The 15032-nt window shown below is 50.5% G+C and overlaps 2 protein-coding genes across 2 annotated transcripts in view; both read right to left on the bottom strand.

Moving 5' to 3' along the window:
* The window catches only part of EEIG1 (estrogen-induced osteoclastogenesis regulator 1), a 35340-nt gene extending 30335 nt beyond the window's left edge, over positions 1 to 5005 (bottom strand). Inside the window, exons 1-2 of the mRNA XM_075112666.1 lie at positions 4770 to 5005; positions 2746 to 3381 (exon numbers count right to left, since the gene is read on the bottom strand). Coding sequence (XP_074968767.1) covers positions 2746 to 2891 — 146 coding nt within the window. The 5' untranslated portion in view covers positions 2892 to 3381; positions 4770 to 5005. The remainder of the gene's footprint in view (positions 1 to 2745; positions 3382 to 4769) is intronic.
* A 6024-nt stretch (positions 5006 to 11029) lies between these two features.
* Positions 11030 to 14918, bottom strand: NAIF1 (nuclear apoptosis inducing factor 1). The gene is made up of 2 exons (XM_075111893.1): positions 14088 to 14918; positions 11030 to 13416 (listed from the first exon to the last, which is right to left on the bottom strand). The coding sequence occupies exons 1-2, from the start codon at positions 14596 to 14598 to the stop codon at positions 12953 to 12955; spliced, it is 975 nt and encodes a 324-aa protein (XP_074967994.1). The 5' UTR covers positions 14599 to 14918; the 3' UTR covers positions 11030 to 12952.
* Positions 14919 to 15032: the final 114 nt, after the last annotated feature.

Raw genomic sequence — 15032 nt, 5'->3', positions numbered from 1 at the left:
CCAGAGTGCCTTGAATTCCTAAGAGCTTAAGTCTTAATGCATTTCAGACAGGTTCCCCTCCAGCCAGGCTGCTTTGTCCCAGCCTGGGCAGAGGAGGTGTGAGTGGCTCACAGTCTGGGAGGGGGGTCGTGGCCTGGGTCGTGCTCTGCTGGACCCACAGCAGTGGGCCGCAACAGGTCCCTGCAACCCAGGCTGAAGTGGACTTGGGACCGGGACAAGCTGACGGGAGCTGGCAGTACAGCCTCCCACTTCTGCTCTGCTCCCAGGTCAAATTAACCCGGTGCCACCTAGCAACTCATTGGATATATCACAACCCCACCTCTTGCCACAGATGTGCACAAGCTGCCAAGTAAGTCTACAGTAAATAACCTGTGAAGTCTGTCTCTGGAGATTCTTAAATTCTCAGACAATGCTCTTCTTTCTACATCATGGGTCACTTAACTGAGAAAAAAGAAAACTGATTTAATGTGCCCTATGAAGGCTTCCTATGCCTACTTCTCCCCCGTTTACAGACTCCAAATGACATGGGATACCTTGTTCAGATCAGTTCTCTGAAAACTCACGGGCAGAAAGAGCAACTGGTCTGCTTGATCATAGCTGTATACCTCCTATTGCCACAGACCGCTGAAGAAGCCCAAATTGATTGCAGAGCAGACACCAGACTTTTTTACATAAGCAGGTCACATAAGATGACCCGACAGACATTACAACTTCAAACTCAATCGTTTTTGGAAGTGGTTGATTTCAGAGAAACTATCACAGATCCTAAATAATGTACAGACTTCTAACATAACACGGACAGAGCATCTCCTTCCCTTTAATCTTTTCCCAGATCCAAAGAGTATCAAAAAGGTCATGGAAATGACTAGAGGAGTGTAGAGCAGAGCCAAGGCATGATCTGGAAGCCTTTCCACACAGTAACTCTTCTCCTCACTGTTCCTGGAACCTTAAGTTCTTTAAGTTTCTCTAACTGCAACAGGGGAAAAATATTTGGTAAAGGTCAAATGACTCAATACCCCTGAGACCCATAACTTTTCAAGCAGGAACAGGTTTCCATGTGCTTTTGGTTAGAGTACAGACAGGTTAGGGGAAAGGCGGCAAACCCAACAGCCTACTTCCCCTTTGCTCGTTTATAGGTAATCAAGCTGGTACAGAGTAATGTGTATGTTTGGTTTAAGTTACAGATGATTTTGCTGCTGGAACACATCTGCAACACACTGTACTGAGCGAACTGCTGAACCCCAGCCAGCTCAGAAAACAATCCAATGCAACCCAAACGGCTGGCAGCATCAGCAAACTGCAGCGACGGCTCCTAGAAGCTGCTTTCAGGGGTGAGAAGAAGAGGGAGATCGATATTTCTCAGCACAGGCTTTTCCTGAGACACCCTCCAGTTCAACTAATTTTATTATGTCTCTGGGAAGCAGAGGGGTTAATTTCTTTCCGAGTTCACATACTGTTTGAATTCCTTAGATAAGCTGCTTCCACCATACCCAAGGATCTAGCCTCAGGGGAGAACACTATAAGGAAAAGCTCTTTTGATAGATTTTCTTCAAAAGAGAAATTAATTCAAAGTCCATTTTTGGAGGTGTTCCACGCCCACAGCTTCTACAGACTTCAGATGAGGTTGCACTGTGCCTCTGGAAGAAAAGCTGAGCTTTGGGCAATGCCCTGCCACTTCTATTTGCAAGACAGAAATGTTTTATGCTTGCCCAATAAAATCTTCTCTCCTGAGATGAGAAAGCTCAGTGTGCAGCACCACAAATTGGAAAACCAGAGCAATCCAGGCCTTAGCTCTGGGATAAAGCAGTTAACAGCTAGCACTAACTAATCCTGTACCTTTAAAACTAAGCAGTCACTCAGAAAACTGAAAAAACAAGTTTTGAAAGCCACTGAAGTCTTCCTTCACATCTTGAGCCAGAAAGAAAGCAAGTCGGGGCTGTTATGGAATTCGCGTTTGCATACTGCTGGTGATAATCTATGTGCATAGTTGGAAACAAAGCAAGTTTTTATTAGCAATTAGTAGTAGGAGTGGGGACAGACCTGCATGAAGGAGAGAGAGAAATGCCAATACACGATGGCAGAACAACCTTTTAAGATGCACAGAACTATCCCAATATGACAGATCACATAAGAAAATACTGCAGCTACAAACTTGGAGATGCAATGGCATCGGTTCAAGGAGATAAACTGTATCTTTAACACCGACAACTTTGACTCCAGGCAGCAGTTTTCCCTTGCACAGCAATTTGCAATGCAAAGCAAGCTACTTCTACTCTTACCAAGAACAGTAATTCGGGAGGAAAGGGGGAGAGCAAAGTTGGGAAGGGTTGATTTGCTTAGATACAGTTTTCTACAGAGCTGAGTTTCAAGTCAGGCATGAAAGCAATATAGCTTAGGGTCTGAAATAGCATGGGAGAAGTTGGGCAAAGGGTGGGGGGGGAGAAGAAAGGGAGGATTTAATCCACAAACCCCAGTCCCTTTCAGAGCAGTGACCTCCCGCTCCCTCCTCACATCTCTGAAAAATTCAATCCAGCTCTGACCAGCCCAACACCACCCAGGTTCAGAGCTCTCCAGCTATGTTCTTCCCCACTCCAGAGAATGATGCGGCATGTGGGGCCCTACAACAGAACTATTAAAATCCCATCAAGGGGTAGGCAAGTGGTAGCCATATGCTAAACTGCTCAAGTGAAGAATAACCAGGGAAAGAAGCACAGCTAGGACACAAGTCTGCAAGCAGCTTCTTACCTGGTAGATAAGCTAGCAAAGTCTCCCCCATCTAGCAGCCTGATTTTGCAGAACAGAACCCCATTCACAAAGGGGACAGCAGTCAGCTCTTCTAGAGTGAAACTTGTCTGAAACTTGAATTTCTTCTTCTTCATCAGGAAAGCCATGGGCAAATTCAGTGTGGAAAGCCCAGGAATTCCAAACAAGATCAGGAAGGAGCAGCTCAAGACACACACAGACAAGCAGAGGAACGGCACTCGTTCCAGGAGCACAAGCAGGGAGTAAACTCCAGTTCAGTTACAACGACGGTCCAGCTTCAAACGCACAATTCTCTTCTCTTTGGTGGTCGGATCTGGCTGTGGGATCATCGCCACGGCAGGCTTCAGGTGTGGAGGAAGAGGTCAGATTAAATCTCTGCAACATCTCCAAGGGAAAAGGGAAGGAAAGAAGCCGGTCTCAGCTCCAGACCAGCAGGAGCTGTCCCAGTTAGAGGCTGCAGTGCTCGTCTTCAGCACAACCCCTCCAGAAAGCATCTCTCCTGGGAAGTCATCTTGAGTCTCCAAAGAAGCCTTAAGTCTGCAGGCAGCACATTCAGAGAGCTTCCAGCTTCTATCCCCTCCTCTTGTGCAACTCCTTGTTACAGGTCTTTGGGTCAGCCTTTGGGAGGGAAATGAGTAAATTAGTCCCAGCCAGTCTTGGGCTCCTCCTCCTCCTATAAAACCTGTTTGGATGGGTACTATTCAGTCCAGACTCATACCCATCTCAAGAGGTATGGCCCCAATTAGCCTGGCCCCAACATCCTCTTTCCCCTTTTTGCCTAGAGCAAGCTTCACTGTTGTCATCCCCCTCGTAATTTCTGTTTTGCAAAGCAGCTAATAAAAAATCTGCTCTATTTTCACCCATCATCTTTAGAAGCAGTTTACAGAGCAAGATCCATCTAACACCTATTCTAACAAGAGTAAGCAAAGCTGTCTCAATAAATACAAAAATATGTTTCTTTTCTATTTTTCTGACCAGCTCTAAGTATTAGCACCCGCATCTTATAAATGGAGAAACCAGCACAGAGGGGGAAAAAAAAAAAAGCAGTCTGCTCCAGATTACACAGCGTAACAACTGAATCAGGTCATCTGCCTGCCCAACAGCCAGGCCCCCAAGTATGCTGCCTTCCCCCAGCACCAGGTCCGCACCAAGCCATGCCCTGCACGGTTCAGTTTTGGGGCTAGAGATGGTCATTTTATTACACATTTATGCAACACCTAAGCCAGAGAGGCCAAGAGCTGATTAGCATCTGAAACAGACAAGGTTATGAACACTGGTCAGTAAACAATCCTCACCGATACTCAGAATTAATGACTGCAAACCAACGCAGGCAAAGCTCCTGCTGCCTGCAACGGGTGGGTGATTAAAGCCCCTCTTCCTGCTCGGGCAGGAGTGGGTGAATCTAGCTGGCTCTGCTGGGGCCTGAACACCTCCCCAGAGGCTCCCTCAGAAGCTGCCTCTGAGTGGAGCAAGGGGGCAGGCTGGTGACTGCTCCATGCCCCTGCACTGAGCTGCAGCTAGGTCTCAGCCTGCCTTCCAGCCACCTGGACTGTGCACTGAGATGTGGACACTTCTCAGCCCACCTCTGGGTGGGCCACACACTGGGCTGCAGCGAGGTCACAGCCCATCCCCTAGCACCCCTGGGCCATGCACTAAGCTGTGGTTAGGTCTCAGCTCGCTTTCCAAGCCATGCACCCAACAGCGACCAGGTCTTAGCCTGCTTCCCGGCCCCATGAGCCGCAGAGTGAACTGCAGCCAGGTCTCAGTCCCTCTCCCGGCCCCAGGGGCCATGCAATGGGCCGTTGCCGGGCCGCAGCCTACCTCTAGCCCCATGAACCACGCACCAAGCCGCAGCCAGGTCTCAGCCACACCCCCTCACCCCTCCCAGTCCATGCACCGAGCTGCAGCCAGGTCTCAGCCACCACCACCCCCACCCCTCCCAGCCCATACACCGAGCTGCAGCCAGGTCTCAAGCTCCCCCTTCCAGTCCAAAATAACGAACTGACCTGAGGGAGGTCTCAGCTCATTTCCCAGACCTCTCCACCGACCTGCGGCCCGGTGCCGGCCCGGTCCCTGCCCGGTCCCGCTTGCACCTCCCGCCCTCTCCTCGCACGTCCGCCACAGGCACCGCTGCTCCCCGCCACAGCCGCCTCTGCTTGCGCTACGCCAACTGCGGCCGCTACGCCAACGCCGCAAGGAGCCACAAGGCAAAGCAACACCACCACCACACTTCGGGAATACCACCCCGACACTACGTAACCCCCCCAGAGGGGGGAGGGGAGCGGAGTGCGAAAGCGGCACCACCCGATTGGGCAAGCAGCAAAGAGGCGGGCCGAGAACGGCAAGACTGTGATTGGTTGTTCCGACACGGGGCGGGGAAGAAAGCGTGGGGATTGGAAGCGGAGGGTGTCGGTTTGGGGAAGATCCGCCTCCCTGGTTGAGAGGGTGGGCGGGAAGCGGGGTGGGGGGGGCTGCGGCTGCGCCGCGGGCAGACCGAGGCATGCTGTTTCTGCTTGACGTGTGCTCCCGGGTCGGGGGGTCCCGGAGGCTCCCCGCGCCCCCAGGGGTGTCCCATGGCCCTTCCACAGGCCGAGCAGCCCCGAGCTGGCACTGGGACGTGCGGGGCTGGCCTGAGGGGGTGGCAGGCCTCGGCCCCTGGGGCCTGCAGCCATGGTGTCCCCGCTTGGGCTGAGGTGATGGGAGAGGCCTCTCTGACAGACATGGCCTCTCTGTGCCTTCTTAAGCGCTGCCCCTTGGCAGCCAGGGCCCCTGGTCTGTCCTTGTTGAGCTGCCTTCCCTGCCCAAGCAGCTCCAGTTGACATCTGTGCCAGCGGGTACCTGCCACGCGCTGCAGGCATGCCGCTCTTCTGGCAGCACTGCCTCACCAACGCAGCAGTGCGGCCACCCCATCCTCGCCCTGCGCCTCCAGGTACCGCACAGCGGGCCGTGGGTCAGGCTGACCGGGGCTGGCTGTCCAGCAGCGGGAGAGAGGCCCTGGCACCCCACGGCCCTGTGGGCAGCACAGGGCAGGGCCAGGACCTGGAGTCTCACCCTCTGTGTGTGAGATGTGGCAACCAGTTAAACACATCTCTTCATCAAAATGGCTCCCTGTTATTATGTGCTGCTGCCGCGTCCTGTGCTGTGGCTGGGATCCCTGGTTAGGCAGGATTCCATTGTTTAAGGGCAATCAGAACAAAATGTCTCTCCTTGTCCTGAAGGAGTCTGCAATCATCAATGTGATTTGCCTATTTTTTTAAAGTTAGGGATGTGCCTAATAGTCTGTGTTGCAGAGAAGTTGAGGCTTACATGGGAGGGACTTTTCCCAAGGCTGATTTGCATGTCTGGCAAAGCTTGGAGGAAAGCCTGAAAGTCCTCACTCTCTTTGCCAGGCTTTGATACCCAGGCTCCTTGCCTTTAATCTTTGCCATCTATGCAGACAATATCAGAGCTATCAAATAATTCTACCACAATGTGAGTCTTTAAAAAAAATCTGCTAGGAAAAGTGCACGGCAATGTACTTAGATAGAGGTGAAATGCTGGATTAAGCCAAGTGCATTGTTACAGTTCTTGCTTACCAGGTTAAGCAGATACACGGACTTTGGGCTGCGAAAGCATTTCTTGTTGGCATGGTGAAACTGTCGCAGGAGATACCAGTCTTCCCATAAAGCAGGGTTTGTGGAGGCTGCTTTTAAAGGCAAGTCTTGTATCATTCCATCAGTGGATATCTGGGGTTTTCAAGGCCTCGAGACATTGCTAGAGATGGGTTGGGGTTTTTTTTTTTTTTGCTTTCTGTCTCTCAGTTTATTGGGAAAGAGCTCAGCCTGCTAAATATTTAATATTTGCCAAGCTGGGATGCTCAGATGCTGGAAGTATCTGAAGTATCCAGCCCAGTCCCTCACACTTCTCATTCCCTAACCGTATTGCTGAGGGACGTGTCGATCTTTCGCTTCCATTGCTAGGTAAAGGACAATCTCTCTTCTCTCTGTTTGTGGTGTGGGAGGAGGCTGTGTGTTATCTGGTATGATTCACTCTGATAAATAACCCCCTCCTTGGATTTCCCTTGTTTATAGCACCAGCCCCAAATGCTACATCCTTGCTGTTCTCATGCAGTTTTATCGGAAACATCTCCTGAAAACCTCAGGGTTTTTAAAATTAATTGAATAATGTGACTGATGTTAAAAATAAATGGATTTGGAAAAATGCCCAGTGAGCTGCTGAACAGTGTGTAATATAGCAACCGTAGCTGGATTCTCAGGGGTATGTATATTTTCCTAACAAACACAGTCTCATGACTTAGAGATTAAATCTTTATTAGTTCGAAATTCACCCTGTTGATTTTTCTGTGTTTATGCTGCATAATTGTTTCTGGACAAATTCACATTTTTTAAAGGGACAGTGCTCCTCTAAAGGCGTGCCCGGCTGGGAGAGGTGTCGGCGTGGGTGAGCCTGAGCCCCACAGAGGCACCGCAGAGCCTTGAATGTGAGTGTTGCGTATCTCTGTCAATCCACCATCCCACTGACTTGGTATTTTCTGATCCAGGTCCAGTTCGTTCACCAAAGGGCCACGTGTGTGAACCGGGCGTTCTGATATATATTAGTTCTGCTTACCCCAGACTCAAATGCTGTTGATTTCTCTTTACGACCTCAGCCCTGCTGTGCCCACCTCACCTATCCACCATGAACCTCAGCCACGTCCCTGCCCCATGCTTTCCCGGACCTAAACCTTTCCTGATGCCTCTCCCCAGTGCCACCATCACTTCCTCAACTTTTGCTGGCTCAGGGCATCATCTTATCACTCTGGGATAATTTATCAGCTTGGGCTCTGCAGTTAAGTCTGGGCCTCACCTCTGCTATCACTGGAGGTGTGTCCCACTGGCCAGGGGCTGGGATCTCCACGGCCTGCTCACCTTGGGACTGTGAGTGAGCAAGAATGGAGGAGATGGGTTTTCTTGCCTCCTCCCTCCCCATTTCGAGGGCTGAGATAAAGCAGCAGGGAAGAAACAAGGCAAGATCGATTCAGAAGGGACAAAACTCAGTAAGGTGAATTGAAATAGATTCTGTAATGGGTTTGGTGAGCTGTCAAATCCTACTTCTTATCCCATGGGAATCCCAGATACACAAGGAAATCATCAAGCTCTGTAAACTACATCATCAGCATCTTCCTCTAGAAAACATCACCACGCTAATCCATTTGTCCTAGCAGCCAAATGATTAAAGTTTGAAAACTAAATTATACATGTTGCTGCAACAGCATAAACACAATTACGGCTCTCCTCTGTTACACCTGTAACCTCTGTTATAATGGCTTTAATGAGCTTTCAGCCATGTCATCCCAAAAGAAAAGATTATCACACAGCACCGTATGCTGCGAGTGCGTTCTTCGCGCTGCCGCTGGCCAAGCACTTGCAATGCACTGGCTCTGAGGAGCTGTGGGCTGGGTGCCCATGGTGGGTGGGTGCCTTTCCTGGAGCTGGGGGACTGGGGATGTCCCGAAATGGGGCAGGGAGTGCAGGCCCCCAGGGTGGGACACCACAGCAGTGTGACCCTGTCTGTAGTGTGCAGGTCGCTAGAAGCCCTGTGACGGGAACGGGTATCTATCCCCATTACATAGGATTATCCTATGGTGTGAAGCTATTCCAAGCTTGTGTCTTCTCAGCTTGATTTAATAACAGGTTGCAAGCTCTACTTTGATCTGCTCGTGTTTTTCACTAGTTCCATGTTTAACCAAACCCATCATCATAAAGGCCAGAACTGTTTCACTTTCTGCGCCAGGCTGTGTTTCCTGTTGGACATGCAAAGGACACACCTGCACAGTGGGTTCCTGGCCTGCCAGGACAGGGGATCCTGTTATCGACAGAGACAGAGGGAGTGCAGGAATCCGGAGTCGGTGGATTCCTTTCCCCAAACATGTGGCCAGACCTGAAAATCCAGCTGCCTGGCTTTTTTTGTTTACTGGTTTCCATATCTGCTCCAGTGTGTCCTGGGAATGTGCGGCAGGACTCTCCGTTCCTTTCCGGGAGGCCTGTTGATGGAATGGGAGCTGGTTTGCTCCTTCCAGAACCTGCAGACTGGAACCCACTTTGCCTTGAGGCTTGTTGTGTTTATTAAGCATTATCCTGTGTCTGTATCCCAGATGCTGCCTTCAGCGCTCCCCCGGACAAGAGACTTGCTGGCCGTGGGCTCTCCCACTGGTTCCGTGCTTCTGGCTGCAGCCCCACAAATGCCGCTGTTACCCCAAACGCCACAGAAACAACTGTAAGTCTATGGTTCCCACCTGACATGGCAACCTCTAATTTGGGATCCCAGGTGGCAGAGGTAACAGAAACTCTCCCTGCTGGGGCTGGGCTTCTGCCTTGGGTTAATCACCTTGCAGGGCTGGGACCCAAGGGCTCCGGAGCCTGGTTTGCAGGCTATGTGGGCTTCATTCCTGCTTGCAAAATGCAGCCTGGAAGCTGTGCCAATCGTTTGTGTGAAGCTTCTTTGTCAGATGCTTTCAAGAAAGACAAAGAATCTTAAATGCTCTAATTTTCATGCTTACCAGATCACACTTGTGCTGACAGTACCTGCTGGCAATAACCTCTCAGGCAGCAACAGGAAAAAAAGCAGAAAAAACCCCACATGAATGCCTTGCTAAAACAGCATTGACAAACTTTAAAAATGTGCTGGAGGAGGTAAAGGAAATTTGGGTGAGTATGCAGGTGATATCATTCTGTCCCTCAGAGAGATCCAGAACTGTTATGTAGCTATGGCAGCACACTGTACTTGTGGGATACCGATGTACTTATGTGTCTTCTAAAAATCTTTAAAACCTGTCCCTTATAATTAAAGAATTAATGTGGTTTTTTATTTTGTGCCTGCCCATTCTGTTGTGCAGTGAGCTTGCCTCAAAGAGAGCCGTGAGCTCCCGACATCTCAGTGTCCTCTGCCCGTGCTGGCAGGAAGCAGAGGGACCCGGTTTGCATTCCCAGGTGTCTGGACTTTTCTAGGCCTACAGATGTTCCTCATCCCTGAGCTGTACCCGTGGAATTTCTTCCTCTCCAGGCTGTCAATCCTGAAAAGATTAATCAGTGAGAGGAGCAAGCAGGATCACAAAAGGTCTGGACAACAAGGGTCACTTCTGGGACCATCCTGCTGGGGCCAGACAGTGGCCAGTGCTTTGCTGCAGCTCAGGATCCCTGCGCTTTGCCCCGTTGCGCAGTGCCACCTCCTGGAAAGCCGTGCCTGAGGCGCACACATCACAACCAGAGTTTAGCTCCTGAAGCAGCTAGTGGTGCTGCAGGCAGCTTGGCAGCTGCCTTGGATTGCTGCAAAGTTCATCTTCTGACCCACCAAGGGTCCCCACCAAACTTCTCTTCCCAGCAGGTACAAGGGATGCTGCTTGCCGCCCGGCTGCTTGCCCTCACCGCAGGTACCCTGCGGCAGAACATAACATCCCTGCACGGCTCTTTCCCGCTCTGGTTGCTGAACACAAATCTCTAGGTACAAAGAGAACAGTGGAACAGCACAAATGAACATCTATAGGTGTTAATCCTTAGCTTTTGTTCTGTTTGGGCACCAGTTCCCTGTTCAGTCAAATGCCCTGCATATACGTTCGCCCTGTGAGTGCCCTTTTTTTTACCTGTTTCTCCTGGTTTTGGCATTAAGGGACACTTTTCTCTCTTCCTCCCCCAAGTTTCATGACCTCATCACGAGCAACAAGCAGGCCCCTCATCACAGTGCTCACCCTGTATTTAAAATGTTGCTACACCTTTTTAATGAGACAAAAATGTGTACATGGAACTTGCACCTGATTGCTGCTGGCTTGACTAAGCTCTGTATTTACCCTGAAAAGACAAGAAAAATGGGTGGTTCCAAGGGCAACATGTTTACTCGTATGAAACAGTAACACACCTCAAGTGCTTAGTCACTGAAAAAACGTACGCTGCAATTTAAAGCCAAAGGCTGGTACTTCATAATTTTAGGCTATTGTGGCATCTTCTGAGCAGTTGGGAGGTTAGTATGCTTTGGTAACCTGTCACACACAGTGAAATAAGTAGTGCTCCAAGGTAAGGCTGCAAAAGCTGTTATTTTTTTAAAAAAAAAAACCAAAAAACCATAATTGAGTAAATACAAGACCACAAAGTTCATAAACAAGAGAACAAGCTGCCATGACACGTGGCTGTTCACATCCTTCTTTGGCCCTTTCTCAGCGAAGATTCGGTGTTACAAACTTGTTGTCATGACCTCATTTTGGCTCTGGAGCATGCCGAGGAACTGAAACAGCCTGTTTAGCAAAAACATATTTTTTATTAAAATTCATATTTGTAAAGCAGAGATCATTACACAAATGAGGTAAACCAACATATATGACATAGTTTTCACTTTAAAAATAAATTTCAATTGATTCCACAAAGTCTGAGAGTCAGGTGAGTGTTACTCATGTGGCAAGATGCCGGACAAGGTGGGAAGACGCAGCTGATGCCACCCTGACTCAGCCCAGAGATGTCAGTGCCAAAGGGTCGGGAGCCTTCCAGGGGCCAAACCCTTCTCACCATGCTGTCCTTTTGACCCACATCAGACTTGCACACGAGAGGAGATGAGTAAAGGCCAGAGACAGGCAGCGGTAGCCTCTTCACCTACTGCTCTAAGCAGGGGTCCCCCATCAGCATCCCCTCCCAAAAGGCTGTGTAAATGTTCAATTTGATTGTGCAAATTCACTCCCTCATCAGCTGCTGCTCACCACATCTCAGCCCTAAAGGAGACGTAACAGCAAGCAAATACCGGCTCTGAAAAAGTTCCATTTCAAAAGTAGCATCTGGCAAGCAACAAGCCCGTTAAATGTGACACACTTTGCAAGGTATGGGGAGAAGAGTTATGCTTCCTTCTTTTTTTTTTTTTAAGTTTGCTTCCATGCTTGTACAAGTGGAGCTTTTAATCTAAAAGTTTATAAAGTTACTGCAAGTCTGTGACAAACATGTTCACCATCCTGTGAAATTAAGCTTTTTCATTGAGGACCAAGCCCCACAGCCTGAACACCTCAAAGAAGAAAGAAAGTGGCTGCAAATGTTGTTTTACCCTGTAAAATGGTAAAAGAAAACAGTGAGGTGAACCTCAGACCCGTTTCTCAGAATGCTGCTTGAGGCAGACTCAACAAAAACTGGCTGTACTTGCTTCCAGCTCCTAACAAGGACAGAACAAGTACCACCACCACCAGCAGAACCAAATAATGCTCCAGAATTCACTCAGTTAAATCAGTGGCTGACGAGCTCCTAATGCTGGGAATGACTGCGTGGCTGAAGCTCTGCAGCCTAAGTCCACTTTGATGGATCAAGGTTTTATGGAGGTGACAAACTCTGCAGATGAGGCAGAGGTGGAGCTTCACCTGTTACATCCACCTGAGTGAAACTCATCCAGGCCCTTGGTAATTAACTACACTGAGACACATAATATGTTGCATCCGATACGCATCCCAGGACAGTATCTGGTAACCAAGACACAAAATATTAATCACATCTGCCAAGTTTATAGTGAGAATTCATGACCACATGCAGCTAGAACATGAGGTGAATGCACTATTTTAATCCCATTTATATCCTCAGGGGATGTGGGTGGGATTTAAACTGCATGTAGGCTTGGTGCTGGTCTCCATGGGCTGGATGTCACCCTCCAAGAGCAGGATCTGTAACTCTTGGTGCAGAGAGAAGGTTGTACCACATCTGGTACCACGTTTCCAGTAAACGCTTTCAGCAAGAGACAGAAATGCATTCACTACTGTGCACTACCGTTTATGATAACTGTACCTTGGCAGCTGCAGTACTGTGATATTGCAGCAAAGACTCTCCATGGTAGAAGTCAGTTAAAGGCTATAGATCTTGACAGGGAAAGAAGGAGGTGTCATACTTAGAAGAGTTTTTTTCCAAACAAAAATAAAAAAATAACTGTCTTTTTTTTTTTAATAAATCTATTGTTTGAGGAACTAAAGCAACCAATATTAAGTTCCTGGTTTATTATACATCCTGCTACAGCTCTGTATTATGAGTCTGAAAAGGCAGATTAGCATAAGATTAGCAGAGAAAGCAAGCTGTTCAGGCTCCTCAAGACTCCAAGGTGAGCCATTTCATATTGACAAGAGCTAGCACCCCTCGCTCCCTGTGTCCACCAGCAGCACGGGCAGGTTTTTTCCACAAAAGGCATCCCATCACTCTTTCTTTCACTGGATCATGCCATCTTGCTGCCCCGTCTGGCTGGGGTCAGCTGTGACTGACGGACTGGGTGTATTGCTCTGCAAAAATCGACGGAAGTCCTTAATCATGGGGCGGAGGACCTGGATGAGGGCACTCAGTGCTGCCTGTGTTCCTTCCATGGCTTGTGCCTGTCGCTCCTGGGCGCATGCCTGCACCTCCTGAGAGCGACGAATCATCTGAAGCAAGTCATTCTGCTGCTCCAGGTGCTGGGCAATCTCCTTCACATGCAAGTTGGTCACACGCTGCTCCTGCAGGAGCTTAGCTGAGTTCAGAGCAATTCGGCTTTTCAGCTCCTGGGGTTTTGCGGACACTTCGTGCTGATGTGCCATCATCTCCAAGGGTGCTTCGGCGGTAACCGTGGTGGGGGCTTCTGTTGTGCAGTACTCCACGACTCCGTCCTCCAGACTGTGGTAGGTTGTCTCTGCAGGAACTGAGAACAAAGGACAGAAACGGGGTAAGAAGTAGCTGTGATACAGGGATTTTTATCTACAGGACTATTCAATGAGTATCACAGGAATACTGCCTGTTCAGTGAGATAACATACAACGAACACCAATGCACAAAATGACCTATTTAAGTCTACTCCACCCTCATTCGAGCTTCCTTCTAGGCTGTGCAGTCCAAAGGAATAGGGCATGCCTTATCTGTCTAGGCAAAATAATTTCTCAGCCTCCAGTTCAAGAGGCGTAAGGGCAACTGACATAAGGGCAAAGACAAGACCCAGAACGGCACTTGTCAGTATGACAACTGCTCTTTGGGCAGACTTGGAAAATCAGCCTTGGAGATGTTTCTCTCCCTGCTTTTGTTCCCAGAGAGGGGGACTGAACAGTCTTCATGGTGCAAAGGATACTAGCTTCCCTTGTTCTTAAGGCTGAGCCCAGCTATCAAAGCTGACTCTCAACATGCTGCATATCTTGCAGCCACTTCCCTACAGCACGAGGATGTATTGGGAACGACGTTTGCATTACAGAGATACCGGGGTTTCTTTTTGCTGAGGCTCTTCCCACAGAGGGCTCAGGGCCTCCTCGTGGGGGCCATCAGGGCCCCCCCGTATGACCTTCCAATTCAGCACAGAGCATCTTCAGCAGGCGTGGCACTCACTCTGGGTCAGGGTGACGGTGGTGGCTGACGCGGTGATGGGTATCTCGGTCCCGTCACCTGCGCCGCAGTCCCCACTTGGCAAACTGATGATGGTGGCTTCTCCCAGCAGGTTGCAGATGCGTTGCTGCATGGGGGTGAGGATAACCGGGGCGGTGGCGGCGCCCGTCGGGTCTTCGCTCTCTGTCCCATTGCCATTGCCGTTCTGGTTCTCACCTCCCCCTTCCATGGCAGCCCGGACTTGGGCCACTTTGCGTCGCACCTCGGTCTTGAGGTCGGACCATTTCTTCTTGACCTCGGGCAGCTCGCGGTGGCAGGTGGCAACGGCATTGACGCGGCGCAGGATGTCGTGCCAGGCGGCTGCCTTGGCGGCCAGCGGCACGCCCGCGTTGAAGTGGTTGATGAGGAGGTGCTTGCCTCGCTCCAGCTCCTCCACGATGATCTCCACCTCCCGCTCTGAGAAGTTCATCTTCCGCTTCTTGGCTGGGGGCGCTGGGGGCGACGCCATGGCCATGAGGGGCACTGGGGAGGGGGCACTGGGGCACACCTGAGGGCCGGCAGGGGGCTGGCCGGGCCCAGGGGCACTGGGGGAGGCCGGGCAGGGCCGAGAGGCGGCAGGCCCCCCCCAGGCCTGCTCACCCCCGGGACCAGGGACAACTGAGGGGCCCCAAGGCCCCTCAGGGCCCGGAGGCGTCCGTCCCCGCCCGCTCCCCCCTTGGCACCGCCAACGATACGCAAATTGCGTACAGCAGCCTCCCAGCAAACCCCACTCAACGGCCTCCACTCTGCGACACTGGCGTAATGGCTTCCAGAATCAGCCCCCTTTCCTGCCTCGTCTAATTGGGCAGCCCACCTGCCCATCAGGCGGAGGTCTCGCCTCCCGCCTGCAGTACCGCGCTGTCATTGGCCAGCTGCGCTGCCCGTCGGGGGTGGACAAGACACGGCCCC

This window comes from Phalacrocorax aristotelis, chromosome 17, assembly GCF_949628215.1.
Source record: "Phalacrocorax aristotelis chromosome 17, bGulAri2.1, whole genome shotgun sequence".
NCBI classification, from domain to species: domain Eukaryota; kingdom Metazoa; phylum Chordata; class Aves; order Suliformes; family Phalacrocoracidae; genus Phalacrocorax; species Phalacrocorax aristotelis.
The sequence above is the reverse complement of the archived record's forward strand: the minus strand, read 5'-3'. Positions and strand labels throughout refer to the sequence as shown.

Coding starts and splice junctions, on each gene's coding strand:
- NAIF1 (XM_075111893.1), bottom strand. CDS start 14,598: ATGGCCATGGCGTCGCCCCCAGCGCCCCCAGCCAAGAAGCGGAAGATG. Junction 13,417..14,087: donor CACCGTCACCCTGACCCAGA/GTGAGTGCCACG, acceptor CTTTGTTCTCAG/TTCCTGCAGAGACAACCTAC.